General features: G+C 42.8%; 1 protein-coding gene across 1 annotated transcript; it reads right to left on the bottom strand.

The window, feature by feature from the left end:
- Nucleotides 1–14,439: 14,439 nt before the first annotated feature.
- LOC139386668 (eukaryotic translation initiation factor 3 subunit F-like) lies at nucleotides 14,440–16,935 on the bottom strand. Its single transcript, XM_071132443.1, has 8 exons — nucleotides 16,788–16,935; nucleotides 16,365–16,435; nucleotides 16,165–16,244; nucleotides 15,850–15,987; nucleotides 15,499–15,590; nucleotides 15,222–15,358; nucleotides 14,870–14,983; nucleotides 14,440–14,614 (listed from the first exon to the last, which is right to left on the bottom strand). Exons 1-8 carry the CDS (start codon nucleotides 16,897–16,899, stop codon nucleotides 14,537–14,539), a joined length of 822 nt encoding a protein of 273 aa, XP_070988544.1. The 5' UTR covers nucleotides 16,900–16,935; the 3' UTR covers nucleotides 14,440–14,536.
- Between the last annotated feature and the right edge of the window lie 2,129 nt (nucleotides 16,936–19,064).

The following is a 19,064-nucleotide window of genomic DNA, read 5'->3' on the forward strand; positions in this document are numbered from 1 at the left end:
GCTGCTGTGCTACATGCTGCTGTGCTGCTGTGCTACATGCTGCTGTGCTGCCGTGCTACATGCTGCTGTGCTGCTGTGCTGCTGTGCTACATGCTGCTGTGCTACATGCTGCTGTGCTGCTGTGCTGCTGCGCTACATGCTGCTGTGCTACATGCTGCTGTGCTACATGCTGCTGTGCTACCAGGGTCTGGTAGTCTCTTCTCTTACTGTAGAGAGGGTCTGGTAGTCTCTTCTCTTCTCTTACTGTAGAGAGGGTCTAGTAGTCTCTTCTCCTACTGTAGAGAGGGTCTAGTAGTCTCTTCTCTTACTCTAGAGAGGGTCTAGTAGTCTCTTATTTTACTGTAGAGAGGGTCTGGTAATCTCTTCTCTTACTGTAGAGAGGGTCTAGTAGTCTCTTCTCTTACTGTAGAGAGGGTCTGGTAGTCTCTTCTCTTACTGTAGAGAGGGTCTAGTAGTCTCTTCTCTTACTTTAGAGAGGGTATAATAGTATCTTCTCCTACTGTGGAGAGTTTCTGGTAGTCTCTTCTCTTACTGTAGAGAGGGTCTAGTAGTCTCTTATCTTACTGTAGAGAGGGTATAGTAGTCTCTTCTCCTACTGTGGAGAGTTTCTGGTAGTCTCTTCTCTTACTGTAGAGAGGGTCTAGTAGTCTCTTATCTTACTGTAGAGAGGGTATAGTAGTTTCTTCTCCTACTGTAGAGAGGGTCTGGTGATCTCTTCTCTTACTGTAGAGAGGGTCTAGTAGTCTATTCTTTACTGTAGAGATGGTCTATTAGTCTCTTGTCTTAATGTAGAGAGGGTCTATTAGTCTCTTCTCTTAATTTAGAGAGGGTCTAGTAGTCTCTTCTCTTACTGTAGAGAGGGTCTGGTGGTCTCTTCTCTTACTGTAGAGAGGGTCTGGTAGTCTCTTCTCTTATTGTAGAGAGGGTCTGGTAGTCTCTTCTCTTCTCTTACTGTAGAGAGGGTCTAGTAGTCTCTTCTCTTCTCTTCATGTAGAGAGGGTCTAGTAGTCTCTTCTCTTACTGTAGAGAGGGTCTGGTAGTCTCTTATCTTACTGTAGAGAGGGTCTGGTGGTCTCTTCTCTTACTGTAGAGAGGGTCTGGTAGTCTCTTCTCTTATTGTAGAGAGGGTCTGGTAGTCTCTTCTCTTCTCTTACTGTAGAGAGGGTCTAGTAGTCTCTTCTCTTCATGTAGAGAGGGTCTAGTAGTCTCTTCTCTTACTGTAGAGAGGGTCTGGTAGTCTCTTATCTTACTGTAGAGAGGGTCTGGTAGTCTCTTCTCTTCTCTTGCTGTAGAGAGGGTCTAGTAGTCTATTCTTTACTGTAGAGAGGGTCTATTAGTCTCTTGTCTTAATGTAGAGCGGGTCTATTAGTCTCTTGGCTTAATGTAGAGAGGGTCTAGTAGTCTCTTCTCTTACTGTAGAGAGGGTCTGGTAGTCTCTTCTCTTACTGTAGAGATGGTCTGGTAGTCTCTTCTCTTCTCATACTGTAGAGAGGGTCTAGTAGTCTCTTCTCTTACTCTAGAGAGGGTCTAGTAGTCTCTTCTCTTACAGTAGAGAGGGTCTGGTGGTCTCTTATCTTACTGTAGAGAGGGTCTAGTAATCTTCTCTTACTGTAGAGAGGGTCTAGTAGTCTCTTCTACTGTAGAGAGGGTCTGGTATTCTCTAGTCTAGTAGTCTATTATTACTGTTGACATTACTGGAGCAGCAGCACAGTCAGGTGGACTGGGGACAGCAAGGAGTCATCATGTCAGGTATTCCTGGGGCATGGTCCTAGGGCTCAGGTCCTCCAAGAGAGAGAAAGAAAGAGAGAATTAGAGAGAGCATATGTGGGATGGCCAGTCCTCTTCTGGCTGTGCCGGGTGGAGATTATAACAGAACATGGCCAAGATGTTCAAATGTTCATAAATGACCAGCATGGTCGAATAATAATAAGGCAGAACAGTTGAAACTGGAGCAGCAGCACAGCCAGGTGGACTGGGGACAGCAAGGAGTCATCATGTCAGGTAGTCCTGGGGCATGGTCCTAGGGCTCAGGTCCTCCGAGAGAGAGAAAGAGAGAAGGAGAGAATTAGAGAACGCACACTTAGATTCACACAGGACACCGAATAGGACAGGAGAAGTACTCCAGATATAACAAACTGACCCTAGCCCCCCGACACAAACTACTGCAGCATAAATACTGGAGGCTGAGACAGGAGGGGTCAGGAGACACTGTGGCCCACTCCGAGGACACCCCCGGACAGGGCCAAACAGGAAGGATATAACCCCACCCACTTTGCCAAAGCACAGCCCCCACACCACTAGAGGGATATCTTCAACCACCAACTTACCATCCTGAGACAAGGCTGAGTATAGCCCACAAAGACCTCCGCCACGGCACAACCCAAGGGGGGGGGGGGGGGGGGCGCCAACCCAGACAGGATGACCACATCAGTGACTCAACCCACTCAGGTGACGCACCCCCTCCAGGGACGGCATGAGAGAGCCCCAGTAAAGCCAGTGACTCAGCCCCTGTAATAGGGTTAGAGGCAGAGAATCACAGTGGAAAGAGGGGAACCGGCCAGGCAGAGACAGCAAGGGCGGTTCGTTGCTCCAGAGCCTTTCCGTTCACCCTCCCACTCCTGGGCCAGACTACACTCAATCATATGACCCACTGAAGAGATGAGTCTTCAGTAGAGACTTAAAGGTTGAGACCGAGTTTGCGTCTCTGACATGGGTAGGCAGACCGTTCCATAAAAATGGAGCTCTATAGGAGAAAGCCCTGCCTCCAGCTGTTTGCTTAAAAATTCTAGGGACAATTAGGAGGCCTGCGTCTTGTGACCGTAGCGTACGTGTAGGTATGTACGGCAGGACCAAATCAGAGAGATAGGTAGGAGCAAGCCCATGTAATGCTTTGTAGGTTAGCAGTAAAACCTTGAAATCAGCCCTTGCTTTGACAGGAAGCCAGTGTAGAGAGGCTAGCACTGGAGTAATATGATCAAATTTTTTGGTTCTAGTCAGGATTCTAGCAGCCGTATTTAGCACTAACTGAAGTTTATTTAGTGCTTTATCCGGGTAGCCGGAAAGTAGAGCATTGCAGTAGTCTAACCTGGAAGTGACAAAAGCATGGATTAATTTTTCTGCATCATTTTTGGACAGAAAGTTTCTGATTTTTGCAATGTTACGTAGATGGAAAAAAGCTGTCCTTGAAATGGTCTTGATATGTTCTTCAAAAGAGAGATCAGGGTCCAGAGTAACGCCGAGGTCCTTCACAGTTTTATTTGAGACGACTGTACAACCATTAAGATTAATTGTCAGATTCAACAGAAGATCTCTTTGTTTCTTGGGACCTAGAACAAGCATCTCTGTTTTGTCCGAGTTTAAAAGTAGAAAGTTTGCAGCCATCCACTTCCTTATGTCTGAAACACATTCTTCTAGCAAGGGCAATTTTGGGGCTTCACCATGTTTAATTGAAATGTACAGCTGTGTGTCATCCGCATAGCAGTGAAAGTTAACATTATGTTTTCGAATAACATCCCCAAGAGGTAAAATATATAGTGAAAACAATAGTGGTCCTAAAACGAAACCTTGAGGAACACCGAAATTTACAGTTGATTTGTCAGAGGACAAACCATTCACAGAGACAAACTGATATCTTTCCGACAGATAAGATCTAAACCAGGCCAGAACTTGTCCATGTAGACCAATTTGGGTTTCCAATCTCTCCAAAAGAATGTGGTGATCGATGGTATCAAAAGCAGCACTAAGGTCTAGGAGCACGAGGACAGATGCAGAGCCTCGGTCCGATGCCATTAAAATGTCATTTACCACCTTCACAAGTGCCGTCTCAGTGCTATGATGGGGTCTAAAACCAGACTGAAGCATTTCGTATACATTGTTTGTCTTCAGGAAGGCAGTGAGTTGTTGCGCAACAGCCTTTTCTAAAATTTAGAAAAGTAGTAGTCATTTAGTAGTCACTTCTCTTACTGTAGAGAGGGTCTATTAGTCTCTTGTCTTAATGTAGAGAGGGTCTATTCGTCTCTTCTCTTAACGTATAGAGGGTCTAGTAGTCTCATCTCTTACTGTAGAGAGGGTCTGGTAGTCTCTTCTCTTACTGTAGAGAGGGTCTGGTAGTCTCTTCTCTTCTCTTACTGTAGAGAGGGTCTAGTAGTATATTCTCTTACTCTAGAGAGGGTCTGGTAGTCTCTGCTCTTACTGTAGAGAGGGTCTGGTAGTCTCTTCTCTTACTGTGGAGAGTTTCTGGTAGCCTCTTCTCTTACTGTAGAGAGGGTCTAGTAGTCTCTTCTCTTACTGTGGAGAGTTTCTGGTAGTCTCTTCTCTTACTGTAGAGAGGGTCTAGTAGTCTCTTCTCTTACTGTGGAGAGTTTCTGGTAGTCTCTTCTCTTATTGTAGAGAGGGTCTAGTAGTCTCTTCTCTTACTGTGGAGAGTTTCTGGTAGTCTCTTCTCTTACTGTAGAGAGGGTCTAGTAGTCTCTTCTCTTACTGTGGAGAGTTTCTGGTAGTCTCTTCTCTTATTGTAGAGAAGGTCTGGTAGTCTCTTCTCTTACTGTAGAGAGGGTCTAGTAGTCTCTTCTCCTACCGTAGAGAGGGTCTGGTGGTCTCTTCTCTTACTGTAGAGAGGGTCTAGTAGTCTATTCTTTACTGTAGAGATGGTCTATTAGTCTCTTGTCTTAATGTAGAGAGGGTCTATTAGTCTCTTCTCTTAATGTAGAGAGGGTCTAGTAGTCTCTTACTGTAGAGAGGGTCTGGTAGTGTCTTCTCTTACTGTAGAGAGGGTCTGGTAGTCTCTTCTCTTCTCTTACTGTAGAGAGGGTCTAGTAGTCTCTTCTCCTACTGTAGAGAGGGTCTAGTAGTCTCTTCTCATACTCTAGAGAGGGTCTAGTAGTCTCTTCTCTTACTGTAGAGAGGGTCTGGTAGTCTCTTCTCTTACTGTAGAGAGGGCCTGGTAGTCTCTTATCTTACTGTAGAGAGGGTCTGGTAGTCTCTTCTCTTACTGTAGAGAGGGTCTGGTAGTCTCTTCTCTTCTCTTACTGTAGAGAGGGTCTAGTAGTCTCTTCTCTTCTCTTAATGTAGAGAGGGTCTAGTAGTCTCTTCTCTTAATGTAGAGAGGGTCTAGTAGTCTCTTCTCTTACTGTAGAGAGGGTCTGGTAGTCTCTTCTCTTACTGTAGAGAGGGTCTGGTAGTCTCTTCTCTTCTCTTACTGTAGAGAGGGTCTAGTAGTCTCTTCTCTTCTCTTAATGTAGAGAGGGTCTAGTAGTCTCTTCTCTTAATGTAGAGAGGGTCTAGTAGTCTCTTCTCTTACTGTAGAGAGGGTCTGGTAGTCTCTTCTCTTACTGTAGAGAGGGTCTGGTAGTCTCTTCTCTTCTCTTACTGTAGAGAGGGTCCAGTAGTCTATTCTTTACTCTAGATAGGGTCTAGTAGTCTCTTCTCTTACAGTAGAGAGGGTCTGGTGGTCTCTTATCTTACTGTAGAGAGGGTCTAGTAATATTATCTTACTGTAGAGAGGGTCTGGTAGTCTCTTCTACTGTAGAGAGGGTCTGATATTCTCTTCTCTTACTGTAGAGAGGGTATAGTAGTCTATTATTACTGTTGACAGGGTCTGGTAGTCTCTTCTCCTTCTGTAGAGAGGGTCTAGTAGTCTCTTCTGTTACTGGGGAGAGGGTCTGGTAGTCTCTTCTCTTACTGTAGAGAGGGTCTAGTAGTCTCTTCTCTTACTGGGGAGAGGGTCTAGTAGTCTATTAATATACGTTAGAGAGGGTCTAGTAGTCTCTTCTCCTGCTGTAGAGAGGGTCTAGTAGTATCCTATCTTCTCTTTCTGTAGAGAGGGTCTAGTAGTCTCTTCTCTAACTGTAGAGAGGGTCTAGTAGTCTATTCTCTTCTCTTACTGTAGAGAGGGTCTAGTAGTCTCATCTCTTACTGTAGAGAGGGTCTGGTAGTCTCTTCTCTTACTGTAGAGAGGGTATGGTAGTCTCTTCTCTTCTCTTACTGTAGAGAGGGTCTAGTAGTCTCATCTCTTACTGTAGAGAGGGTCTGGTAGTCTCTTCTCTTACTGTAGAGAGGGTCTGGTAGTCTCTTCTCTTACTGTAGAGAGGGTCTGGTAGTCTCTTCTCTTCTCTTACTGTAGAGAGGGTCCAGTAGTCTATTCTTTACTCTAGATAGGGTCTAGTAGTCTCTTCTCTTACAGTAGAGAGGGTCTGGTGGTCTCTTATCTTACTGTAGAGAGGGTCTAGTAATATTCTCTTACTGTAGAGAGGGTCTGGTAGTCTCTTCTACTGTAGAGAGGGTCTGATATTCTCTTCTCTTACTGTAGAGAGGGTATAGTAGTCTATTATTACTGTTGACAGGGTCTGGTAGTCTCTTCTCCTTCTGTAGAGAGGGTCTAGTAGTCTCTTCTGTTACTGGGGAGAGGGTCTGGTAGTCTCTTCTCTTACTGTAGAGAGGGTCTAGTAGTCTCTTCTCTTACTGGGGAGAGGGTCTAGTAGTCTATTAATATACGTTAGAGAGGGTCTAGTAGTCTCTTCTCCTGCTGTAGAGAGGGTCTAGTAGTATCTTATCTTCTCTTTCTGTAGAGAGGGTCTAGTAGTCTCTTCTCTTACTGTAGAGAGGGTCTAGTAGTCTATTCTCTTCTCTTACTGTAGAGAGGGTCTAGTAGTCTCATCTCTTACTGTAGAGAGGGTCTGGTAGTCTCTTCTCTTACTGTAGAGAGGGTCTGGTAGTCTCTTCTCTTCTCTTACTGTAGAGAGGGTCTAGTAGTCTCATCTCTTACTGTAGAGAGGGTCTGGTAGTCTCTTCTCTTACTGTAGAGAGGGTCTGGTAGTCTCTTCTCTTCTCTTACTGTAGAGAGGGTCTAGTAGTCTCATCTCTTACTGTGGAGAGTTTCTGGTAGTCTCTTCTCTTACTGTAGAGAGGGTCTAGTAGTCTCTTCTCTTACTGTGGAGAGTTTCTGGTAGTCTCTTCTCTTATTGTAGAGAGGGTCTGCTAGTCTCTTATCTTACTGTAGAGAGGGTCTAGTAGTCTCTCCTCTTACTGTAGAGAGGGTCTAGTAGTCTCTTCTCCTACTGTAGAGAGGGTTGGGTAGTCTATTCTCTTACTGTTGAGACAGTCTTAGTAGTCTTCTCTTACTGGGGAGAGGGTCTGGTAGTCTCTTCTCTAACTGGAGAGAGGGTCTGGTAGTCTCTTTTCCTACTGTAGAGAGGTTCTAGTAGTCTCTTACTGTAGAGGGTCTAGTAGTCTTCTCTTAATGTAGAGAGGGTCTGATAGTCTCTTCTCTTACTTTAGAGAGGGTCTGGTAGTCTCTTACTGTAGAGGGTCTAGTAGTCTCTTCTCTTACTGTAGAGAAGGTATCGTAGTCTCCCTCACCATGTTCTGGGCTCTCTGCTCTGTTTCCTCCTCCCGGGTATAATATGTCTGGGGTTTTTTTAAAGCGAGGGTGCGTTTGTCCACTCTTATCAGCAGAGGTGTAGGGAGAGACCTCCTCTTTGATGCCCATCCTAGGTTTTTCCCAAATGGTCCCCTATTCCAGAGCCCTACGTTCCAGAGCCCTAAGGTCCCTGGTCAAAGGTAGTGCACTACGAAGGGAATAGAATGCCTTTTGGGACGGAACCCTACTGCTTTAGGCGATGACAGCAGTATCTCCCGCCACAGGAAGGCCCAGGCTCCGGCCTTGTGTTTGACGTCCAATCAGATTACAGATCCTGCCAGTTGTGAACACCAACGCTGAGTGCTGCATCATCATTTCCAGCACTGCTGCCTCCCTGATGAGGCTGGATACTCTTGACACCCTATTCCTTACATAGTGCATATCCCTATGGGCTCTGGTCAATAGTAGTACACTAATAGGGTGGCATTACAATGCTACTAGCTATAAGTTTTTTCCTGCCACTGTAATAAGAGTATACCATTAAATGACAGAGGGGAATTCATTCAGCCTTAAGGCTGTGGGTGCTCAGGAATGTCAGGAATGGGTGCTGCAACATTTTTCCATAGAAAATGTGCACGTTTTTATAATCTGGGAATTTTTATCGGCAATTTTTAATAATCCTCCAAACACAGAACACAGATATTGGTAATGTGATCAGTCTGCGGTTCTAAATAATTTTTGGAAAACGTGGCAGATGTTTTTGAGCTGAAGAGAGAGAAATTCCACTCCTGTTTTGGAGTGAAATGTTGTCAATTAAAATTGCTAGTGTATCATCATTTTTACCCGTGTCTGTCTGGCAGTCCATGGGTGGTCTTCCCCTAACTGAAGCCATGTTGGGCCTGTCTGACCCCAACCCTAACTGAAGCCATGTTGGGCCTGTCTGACCCCAACCCTAACTGAAGCCATGTTGAGCCTGTCTGACCCCAACCCTAACTGAAGCCATGTTGGGCCTGTCTGACCCTAACCCTAACTGAAGCCATGTTGGGCCTGTCTGACCCCAACCCTAACTGAAGCCATGTTGGGCCTGTCTGACCCCAACCCTAACTGAAGCCATGTTGGGCCTGTCTGACCCCAACCCTAACTGAAGCCATGTTGGGCCTGTCTGACCCCAACCCTAACTGAAGCCATGTTGGGCCTGTCTGACCCCAACCCTAACTGAAGCCATGTTGGGCCTGTCTGACCCCAACCCTAACTGAAGCCATGTTGGGCCTGTCTGACCCCAACCCTAACTGAAGCCATGTTGGGCCTATTTCAGAACAGAGGGAAGTTGGATCATACTGGAGACACAGGACGCAGCCCTAATGGCCCCCTAATCCCTATATGGTGTACTACACTTGACTAAGGTCCATAGAGCTATGGTGAAAAGAAGTGCACTATAAAGGGAATAAGGCACCAGTTGAGATGCATCCACATTCTCTAACTCTGTCATCTGAATTGAACTAACCAGTGTGGGCCCTCAAAGTTAAATATGCCACAAAAACATATGCTTTCTCATCATAGATCTAGAAGATATAAAAACATATGCTTTCTCATCATAGATCTAGAAGATATAAAAACATATGCTTTCTCATCATAGATCTAGAAGATATAAAAACATATGCTTTCTCATCATAGATCTAGAAGATATAAAAACATATGCTTTCTCATCATAGATCTAGAAGATATAAAAACATATGCTTTCTCATCATAGACCTAGAAGATATAAAAACATATGCTTTCTCATCATAGATCTAGAAGATATAAAAACATATGCTTTCTCATCATAGATCTAGAAGATATAAAAACATATGCTTTCTCATCATAGATCTAGAAGATATAAAAACATATGCTTTCTCATCATAGACCTAGAAGATATAAAAACATATGCTTTCTCATCATAGATCTAGAAGATATAAAAACATATGCTTTCTCATCATAGATCTAGAAGATATAAAAACACTAGAAATAGGGATGGCTGTTTTGGGTTTTGCCACAACGACTTGAGGTCAAGCCTTATGGTTCATCTTGCTGCTGGACACTTCAAGACCCTTGACAGACTGTAAAATGAGAGAGAAACTATCCAATAAGTACCATAACATTTTTACCTACATAGTGCACTACTTTTGACCAGAGCCCTATGGACCCTGGTCCAAAGTAGTGTACTGAATAGCGAATAGGGTGCCATTTGGGTTAAATCCTTCTCAAATGAATCCTCGCTGCTAGAAATGTGGAGAAATGTTCCCAGGCAGAATAATGTTTTTATGTATTTTATTTGACCAGGTAGGTTAGATCACCTTTATTTAACCAGGTAGGTTAGATCACCTTTATTTAACCAGGTAGGCTAGATCACCTTTATTTAACCAGGTAGGTTAGATCACCTTTATTTAACCAGGTAGGTTAGATCACCTTTATTTAACCAGGTAGGTTAGATCACCTTTATTTAACCAGGTAGGTTAGATCACCTTTATTTAACCAGGTAGGCTAGATCACCTTTATTTAACCAGGTAGGTTAGATCACCTTTATTTAACCAGGTAGGTTAGATCACCTTTATTTAACCAGGTAGGTTAGATCACCTTTATTTAACCAGGTAGGCTAGATCACCTTTATTTAACCAGGTAGGTTAGAGCACCTTTATTTAACCAGGTAGGCTAGATCACCTTTATTTAACCAGGTAGGCTAGATCACCTTTATTTAACCAGGTAGGTTAGATCACCTTTATTTAACCAGGTAGGCTAGATCACCTTTATTTAACCAGGTAGGCTAGTTGAGAACAAGTTCTCATTTACAATTGTGACCTGGCCATACATACAACGACAGAGTTACACATGGAGTAAAACAAACATACAGTCAATAATACAGTATAAACAAGTCTATATGTCTATATATAAGTCTATATATAATGTACACTACAGTTCCTGACCTCATGGAGAAACTAACTATATAATGTGAAGACAGAATAACTGTGTCTTTTGGGAATGTTTGTTGACTTGGTAAATACTTGGGAAGAACAACCTACATCCACTGTCCGGTAGCATATACATGGAACCAGAGCCATACAGTATATTTAGAATATAGAATATTTCCAATATATTAAATATATGGCTCTCGTGGAACTATAACACAGTAATATATGTGCATAAGACCTAATTGTCAGGACATAGTTAATCAAAGACTGAGCGCTGGGGTGAAAAATGTCCCACACACACAATAGTATTCCATCTAGAGGACTGTACAGTTCTCCAACAAACAAACCAGCGGGCCAATGTTCTGTTCCCAGTTGGAATGTTGTGACTCACTGGCATTCCTTGGAGATAAGCCAATGGGAGGACCAGATAGTACCTGTGTCCCAAATGGCAACCTATTTACAATATCATTCTCTACTAAAGGAGGGCAGTACGTATTTAATAGGGTGCCATTTGGGACACCCCAGTAATAGGGGTTGACAAGTCTGTGACAACAAACATGAATTCATCCCTATCCCCAGAAGAGATGTATTTATGTTCATGTCAACTGGCACAACTAAAACAAAGCAAAGGGAACGACAGTGACAATCTCGCCGAGTCACAAATTCATGACTTCATTCCACGAAAAAAAGCATACATTTCGATTGCGCCTATAATTTTGGCTTGGCAGGGTTTACACATAATGGCCTCTCATTAAAAACTAGAATTAGTGCTTGTGAATCACGCGTGGTTCAACTGTGAAGCATACGATGGGAAAACACTATAAACTACCGACACTTTAATTATCTAAACCAAATTGGGCTGAGAGATCTTTTGTATTGTGGCATAACCTAAAGAGCGGCAAGACTAAATGCAGTGCGTGAATGGATGCTTATTGTAGATCATCACACGTATTGCAAAGACCCAGAGCTACTGTAGGTAAGACTTTAGAACTATGGAACTGTTCTCTAAAAGGAGGCTTTACATGCTCGAGGCTCATTAACACAACCCACAGGGCTCTTATCTAAAGTAGTGCACTATATAGAGAATAGGGTACCATTTGGGCCACAGATATGTTCACTAGGACCAAACTAATGAGGAGTTTAAAGCTGTGTGAAGACACATGGCCATTGTGTTCTTGTGTTAGACCAGTGCCCTTTCAGGGCTCCACAAAGGGACAAGGCAGTTTCCATGGACAAATGCAGAACTCCTTTTGTTGTTGTTTTGCATTTGTTACTTACTGACCATAACTAACTACGGCTACACCAGTCTACTGCTGCTGACTACCCTGATCCTCTATCCCCTCCCAGCTTCTCTCTCTCTCGAAGGATACATACGTCCCAAATGGCACCCTATTCCCTATAGTACATAGGGCTCTGGTCAGCAGCGGTGCATAGGCTGCTGTTTTGGACACAGTACCTCAGATCATAATGCTGTAATAGCGGGTTTTGCATGCAATATACTATTAGTCTCGAACTAGTTTGTTGGGCAGTATGTTAGAATTAGAGGAGTCTCTTTGCAACACAGCTACCTTAATCCCACTCATCGGATGAGAATGTCAACGCTTGGTCCATGTACTCTGTCACCCCTCAATACTGTAGCTCTATTTAAGATAACAACAGGGGGGAAAGGGAGAACTTTGTGTATTTCATTCAACTTTTTTAAAAATCAAGTTTCAAAGAAATGAATGGATGCATGAATTAGGTTTCATTTAAGTGGCTCAGTCGTAGGAAGAAATCGTATTTATATTTTAGATCATTTAGTAGACGCTCTTATCCAGGGCGACTGTTGGAATTAAACCCACAACAAATCCCATGCTCTACCAACTGAGCCACATTAAACCGGAAAGGAGGGTCTGTTGATAAATATGGTGTACATACAGTTGAAGTTGGAAGTTTACATACACTTAGGTTGTAGTCATTAAAACCTGTTTTTCAACCACTTCACAAATTGCTTGTTAACAAACTATAGTTTTGGCAAGTCGGTTAGTACATCTACTTTGTGCATGACACAAGTACTTTTTCCAACAATTGTTTACAGATTATTTCGCATTATATTTCACTGTATCACAATTCCAGTGGGTTTACATACATAGAAGTTTACATACACTAAGTTGACTGTGCCTTTTAAACAGTTTGGGAAATTCCAGAAAGTATTTTATGGCTTTAGATGCTTCTGATAGGCTAATTGACATTATTTGAACCTTCAAACTCAGTGCCTCTTTGCTTGACATCATGGGAAAATCAAAAGAAATCAGCCAAGACCTCAGAAAAAAAATTGTAGACCTCCACAAGTCTGGTTCAACCTTGGGAGCAATTTCCAAACGCCTGAAGATACCATGTTCACCTGTACAAACAATAGTACGCAAGTATAAACACCATGGGACCACACAGCCGTCATACCACTCAGAAAGGAGACGCGTTCTGTCTCCTAGAGATGAACGTACTTTGGTGCGAAAAGTGCAAATCAATCCCAGAACAACAGCAAAGGACCTTGTGAAGATGCTGGAGGAAACAGGTACAAAAGTATCTATATACACAGTAAAACGAGTCCTATATCGACATAACCTGAAAGGCCGCTCAGCAAGGAAGAAGCCACTGCTCCAAACGGTTTGCAACTGCACATGGGGACAAAGATCGTACTTTTTGGAGAAATGTCCTCTGGTCTGATGAAACAAAACTAGAACTGTTTGGCCATAATGACCATCGTTATGTTTGGAGGAAAAAGGGGGAGGCTTGCAAGCCAAAAAACATCATCCCAACCATGAAGCACGGGGGTGGCAGCATCATGTTATGTCATGTTATGGGGGTGCTTTGCTGCAGGAGGGACTGGTGCACTTCACAAAATAGATGGCATTATGAGGAGGGAAAATTGAAGATATATTGAAACATCTCAAGACATCAGTCAGGAAGTTAAAGCTTGGTCGCAAACGGGTCTTCCAAATGGACAATGATCCCAAGCATACTTCCAAAGTTGTAGCAAAATGGCTTAAGGACAACAAAGTCAAGGTATTGGAATGGCCATCACAAAGCCCTGACCTCAATCCTATAGAACATTTGTGGGCAGAACTGAAAAAGCATGTGAGAGCAAGGAGGCCTAAAAACCTGACTCAGTCACACCAGCTGACTGGGCCAAAATTCTTGTGAAAGGCTACCCAAAACATTTGACCCAAGTTAAACAATTTAAATGCAATGCTACCAAATACTAATTGAGTGTATGTAAACCTCTGACCCACTGGGAATGTGATGAAAGAAATAAAAGCTGAAATAAATCATTATCTCTACTATTATTCTGACATTTCACATTCTTAAAATAAAGTGGTGATCATAACTGACCTAAGACAGGGCATTTTTGCTAGGATTAAATGTCAGGAATGGTGAAAAATTGAGTTTAAATGTACTTGGCTAAGGTGTATGTAAACTTCCGACTTCAACTGTAACTGTTGACTCCGCCCAGAAAGAGGGTACGAAAGATGACTATTAGATGTAGAGTATGCTGTCAAATGGCACCATATTCCCTACATTCGATCAGGGTCGATATGAGTCTTGGGTTATACACAACCTCTCTTTGACCCTATGGTCCTCAGAATTCATTTGACCTTTGATCTTCCCAGTCCCTACCCTCTATGACCCCTGTTGCCATGGAGACCCCTCACTGTGCCAGGCAAGACCTGAGCTCTTTAGTGCCACCCTGTGGACCAAATAGGGATTTTATCCAAGGGACGGTTAACTAATCTGCATTGTCATCATACTGTATGAGTCGGGCCCTGTGTTTTGCATAGTCTTGGTCCAATTCTCATTTCTGAATGAGGATTAAAATGCAGGATAAAACATTGTTAGGTCCCATGATTGCAGAAAACACAGGGCCCTAAATACGAGGCCCGTTTTTATTACTTCTGGAACCAACAACAGCGGGAGAGTACTCACACAAGCAAACTCTGAGCTTTAATTTATATTCATACTGCTTTTCCAGAAATATAAATGATGTTACTAGGCATGCATTGTCCCATTCAGGAACACATTGTGGAATCTGCAAATAAATTATTTTAGCTAGAAAACATCCCTTCAGTTGTAGCAAGCAAACATTGAAATTACACACTGTACTGTATATCACCTTTATTAATTTGAGCTATACCAACAAAACAATTTTTATCCATCACTCTTTATTAAGAACTAAACAATCCTGATCCCTCAATGCTCAGAGTACCACAATCTTCTCATTCAGGGCGATCTGGGCTTGAGTCAGATTAGATAGATAGGTCACCATCAACAGGTCCTGTGAAAGAGAAACGGTATACATTCACACAAATGTCATGAGTGCGAGGGACATACATTTATTATGGCTGTTCAACTGAATCAATTCCACAGACGAGGAGCCGTATGTATCAAGCGTCTCAAAGTAGGAGTGCTGATCTAGGATCAGATTCCCAACCATGTAATTGTAATGTAAAAAAAAAGAAGAAAGGCAAAACTGATCCTAAAGCAGCACTCGATAAATACAGGCCCAAATCCAAGAGGCATAATTACGTACGTTGATGTTGGAGTTGAGCATGGTCTCAAAGTCCTCTGCTGTGATCTTAGGAACCTTGTTGACCAGATCCATCAGGTACCGTCCAACACTGTTATCTGCCATCTGCTTACCAGACTGACAAACATACAGAAAGTAGGTTATGGCCACAGAGACGCATAAACACAAATTAAGTCGTAACTCAACTAAAGTCAACTATTTTCCGATGAGTTGCATACGGTAACAAGGTTGACATAACGAACGTCTCCGTAATGTAATATGATAAATATGTAATAATATGTAATATGATAATGTCAAATGTAATGTCATATGGGCTGCAGCCATAATATAGGCTCTGTGTGTGTAGGCTACTCACCAACACATCCTCAATGTAGGTCAGTACCGTGGCCAGCATGTCCTGAACGCGGCCTGCTGCCCCGCCCACCTGGCAGAGGTCAGAGGTCAGCCCATTGGTGGTGTTAGGAGCATCTCTCGTCCTCTGGAGAAGGTCAACTAGAATATACAAATTATTTTATCGATTTTATTAAGGATTTCCACACCCCAACAAGAAGACACGACTCGACAAATAAAACCGTGTCCAAACCAGGAACAAATGGGACAGAAAACAAGGAAAGAAGAATGAAGGTTCTGACCTCCTATCCTCTCTGTGTCGTAATACTTGTATTTCACACTCAGGGGAGTGAACATCACACCGACAGTCTTTCCCGGCACACCCATCTGGGCACTGTCATGGCAACCGAAGCAATGGGGAAAAAATTATATGAATTTATTTAAACTATCATAAGGAATGCCAAAGTGCTTAAAGGAATGCCAAAGTAACGAAACAGCAAATGCAAACATAACAACTGAAAGATGAGATCAGGAAGTCACAGGGAGTTGAAGCAACTCTGCTTGGGATGGAGTCAACAATAGCTTTTCAGTGGACCAACTAAAGTACTGAGACAGAAGAAGAGAGACTGGTTAAAGTGAGGGAAGTCACAGACCTGACGTAGGCACGGATGTTCATCTTGCCACTCTGCAGGGCGGTGTCCATGGTGAGGTGAATGGGGTTCGTGGCCTCTCGGCTGTAGTACTCATGGATCAACACAGAGTGCTCAGTGATCTCAAAGCCTGTGGCATACCTGTTGAAGGAGAATGGGTTGACTTTAGAGCAGTGTTCTGACACAGGCAAATTTGAACAAATGTACTTTTTATTTAATTGTTCTAGTTAATTGAATAAGTTGTCAATAATTGTTAGTACCAGCGTGGGACAAACGCTTTTTTCTAATGGGACTAGGGAAGAATATAAGCCTACTCACCATCCAACAATGACCTCGCTGGGTGACACCCTCTTATGAAGATCGTACATGTTCTTGGCAAACTCCATGTCCACAGCAACCTGTCACCATCACAAAGACACCAGTTTCACTTCTAGGACTACATGTGCAAGCGTTCCTAATTTCTACACTACAGCAATAGCTAGATAGTATATAGTTGTATCAGTGACACTTCTCATCACCTCATCTTCAGACTCATTGTGGGGGACGGAGAAACAGTTGGTGACCTCCACAGAGTGCTTGTCAATGGTACCTGAGGAAGACAAGGAATGCATTAAGTTGCGATACTCGTTTTGTGCCGATGATACGGGGACAAATTTAACTATTCCATGGAACCTGTTACTCGCTAACAAGCAAAGTTTCAACAACGTAAACATTCCACAGTAACCTAGGCAAGCTAAAAACGTTTAATACTTGGTCAAATCTTTATAATCAGAGGAGCTTTGGTATATTTTTGGATCAAGAGGATGTGAGAGCCTGGCAATGCATTAGCAAAGTGATGCAAGCTAAGTTAGCCGTAGCTAGCTAGCGGAGACAGGCTGTTCGCCTCCCTGCGCGTCGAATCAATTTTCATTAGAGCTAAAGTAAGTTTATAGTTAAATTACCAAGCAAGGTTCCGATCACACGACTCGCTCCCTCATTTCTCCGTTCGTAAGAATCGCCGATGGAGGCGAGAACGACAGGGTGAATTTTCACCACGGGGCCATACACCGACATCTTGAAAAAGGAAAAATTTTACGCTTCCGGTCGCTTTATCGGCGTGTGACAAATACAGACAAGGTGCGTCACCTGCTGCATTGGAAGGGGTATTGCACACAGAGGCGACCTAATAATACAAACATTAAACACTTATCATAAAACATAATAGACTAGATGTGATTAACCATTGAATGCATCAGAATACCATTTTTTTTTCTGGAAAACAGTATTAAATACTATAATTGAAATGCTGTTAAGCTATTTGGCTGTTCAGAAACTGGTTGTTTCACATGGATATGAATTCATTTATTTTCAAAACGTCATCCTCCACAGACCGAATAACATTGCGACCTTCTGCAAGCCTATTGAAGAATATGTCAACTGAATCATAAAATTATCTCTATAGCAACCTCGGGTTGTAAATGCCTCCTCACATCATCGGCATCTAAAATGTCCAGAGTTTACCATCAGTGTAAAACAGTTGACAAAACAGCACAATGGTTTAAATATCTAATGGTTGTCGTGATCATGAATCTGGGTGATGGTTTATGAATGATGGTGATGACAGCATCCTCCTCGACTGTCGCTCCCATGTTCTAACACCTGCGCAGCTGCCGGTAATTCATACAATTTTATCTGATGCGGATCGCTGCTGGCTTCACTGTCAACGGTCTGTACGGACGAACTGCCACCATTTTAAACTCTTTGAAGACAAACTTTGAAAATATAAGAATATGCTATTTGTGAGCACGCTGTTTATTGAGGATTACAGACATCTAAAAAGCAGAGTCGTTTGGTTCCTGTTGAGAGAGTAGAGGACTGAACTGATGCTGCGTCGAACACCCTCCTCATCAGCAGAGCCAATGATAAACATTAAAAAAATTGTCGGATGATCGAACCTGAGCGGAAGATCTCCGAGGCTCGCTCTTGGACCATCCACTCATCTGTAAGGTCCTTTATAAATAAATAAATAAGGGGACGGGATATTGTTTTAATAGGATAAGGCAATTACCAGATGAAACCCCACTACAGGTAGGATAAATCACTGTTGTTTTCTTTATGATTGATAAATGTGCATTTTCTAATCGAATACATTAAGAAATGTTTAATGCGTCATTGTTGAATAGTCAACACCGTAGGCTATAGGCTATTCCATCACCCCACGCGTTTAGTTACCGAATATTCTATCCAGGTAGTGTTTTATATCACTGGAGGAAACGGGGCTCCATTTTATACTAACACGGTGATTATGCACATTATTAGAATGGAACCTGTCTTATAGCTGTTTTGTGTTCTTATATTACAGAATACGTTAAAAGTGACATTGTACGTTTTCTGATAAATAATAGCCTCCTTCCTGTCATTTATTGTGCTCCCATAACAGACAGGCACAGGCTATGCATGACCAATCTAATGACCTTATTCTTAAGGCTGTATGTCCAGCATATGGTTTTGTCTCGGCAATATGTGACTCTTTCTCGGACCAAATTCACTTTCCCCATCCCCCACAGTCAGACAGGAGAAATTACCAATCTGTCCTTGTCAGTAGAATTATTCAGCTCTGACTCTCAAATGGCACCCTAGTCCCTTCATTACTTTTGACCAGAGCCCTATGGGCCCCTAATCAAAAAGTAGTGCACTACATAGGACATATGGTGCCATTTGGGACATAGATCAGGGCTTCACTCATTCCTCTCTGTAACATCTGACCTGTTCCATTAATATAGATTAGACTGTACTGAAGGTAATAGGAGGGTTTGTGCAGAGAAAGTTGAGTCAAGGACAGATAGAGAGGTGGGTATTGAGTCAGGACAGATAGAGAGATGGGTATTGAGTCAGGACAGAGAGAAAGATGGGTATTCAAATCAAATTGATTTCTATAGCCCTTCGTACATCAGCTGATATCTCAAAGTGCTGTACAGAAACCCAGCCTAAAACCCCAGACCGCAAGCAATGCAGGTGTAGAAGCACAGATAGAGACATGGGTATTGAGTCAGGACAGATAGAGAGATGGGTATTGAGTCAGGACAGATAGAGACATGGGTATTGAGTCAGGACAGATAGAGACATGGGTATTGAGTCAGGACAGATAGAGACATGGGTATTGAGTCAGGACAGATAGAGACATGGGTATTGAGTCAGGACAGATAGAGACATGGGTATTGAGTCAGGACAGATAGAGA

Source organism: Oncorhynchus clarkii, chromosome 28 (assembly GCF_045791955.1).
Source record: "Oncorhynchus clarkii lewisi isolate Uvic-CL-2024 chromosome 28, UVic_Ocla_1.0, whole genome shotgun sequence".
Taxonomy (NCBI): Eukaryota; Metazoa; Chordata; class Actinopteri; order Salmoniformes; family Salmonidae; genus Oncorhynchus; species Oncorhynchus clarkii.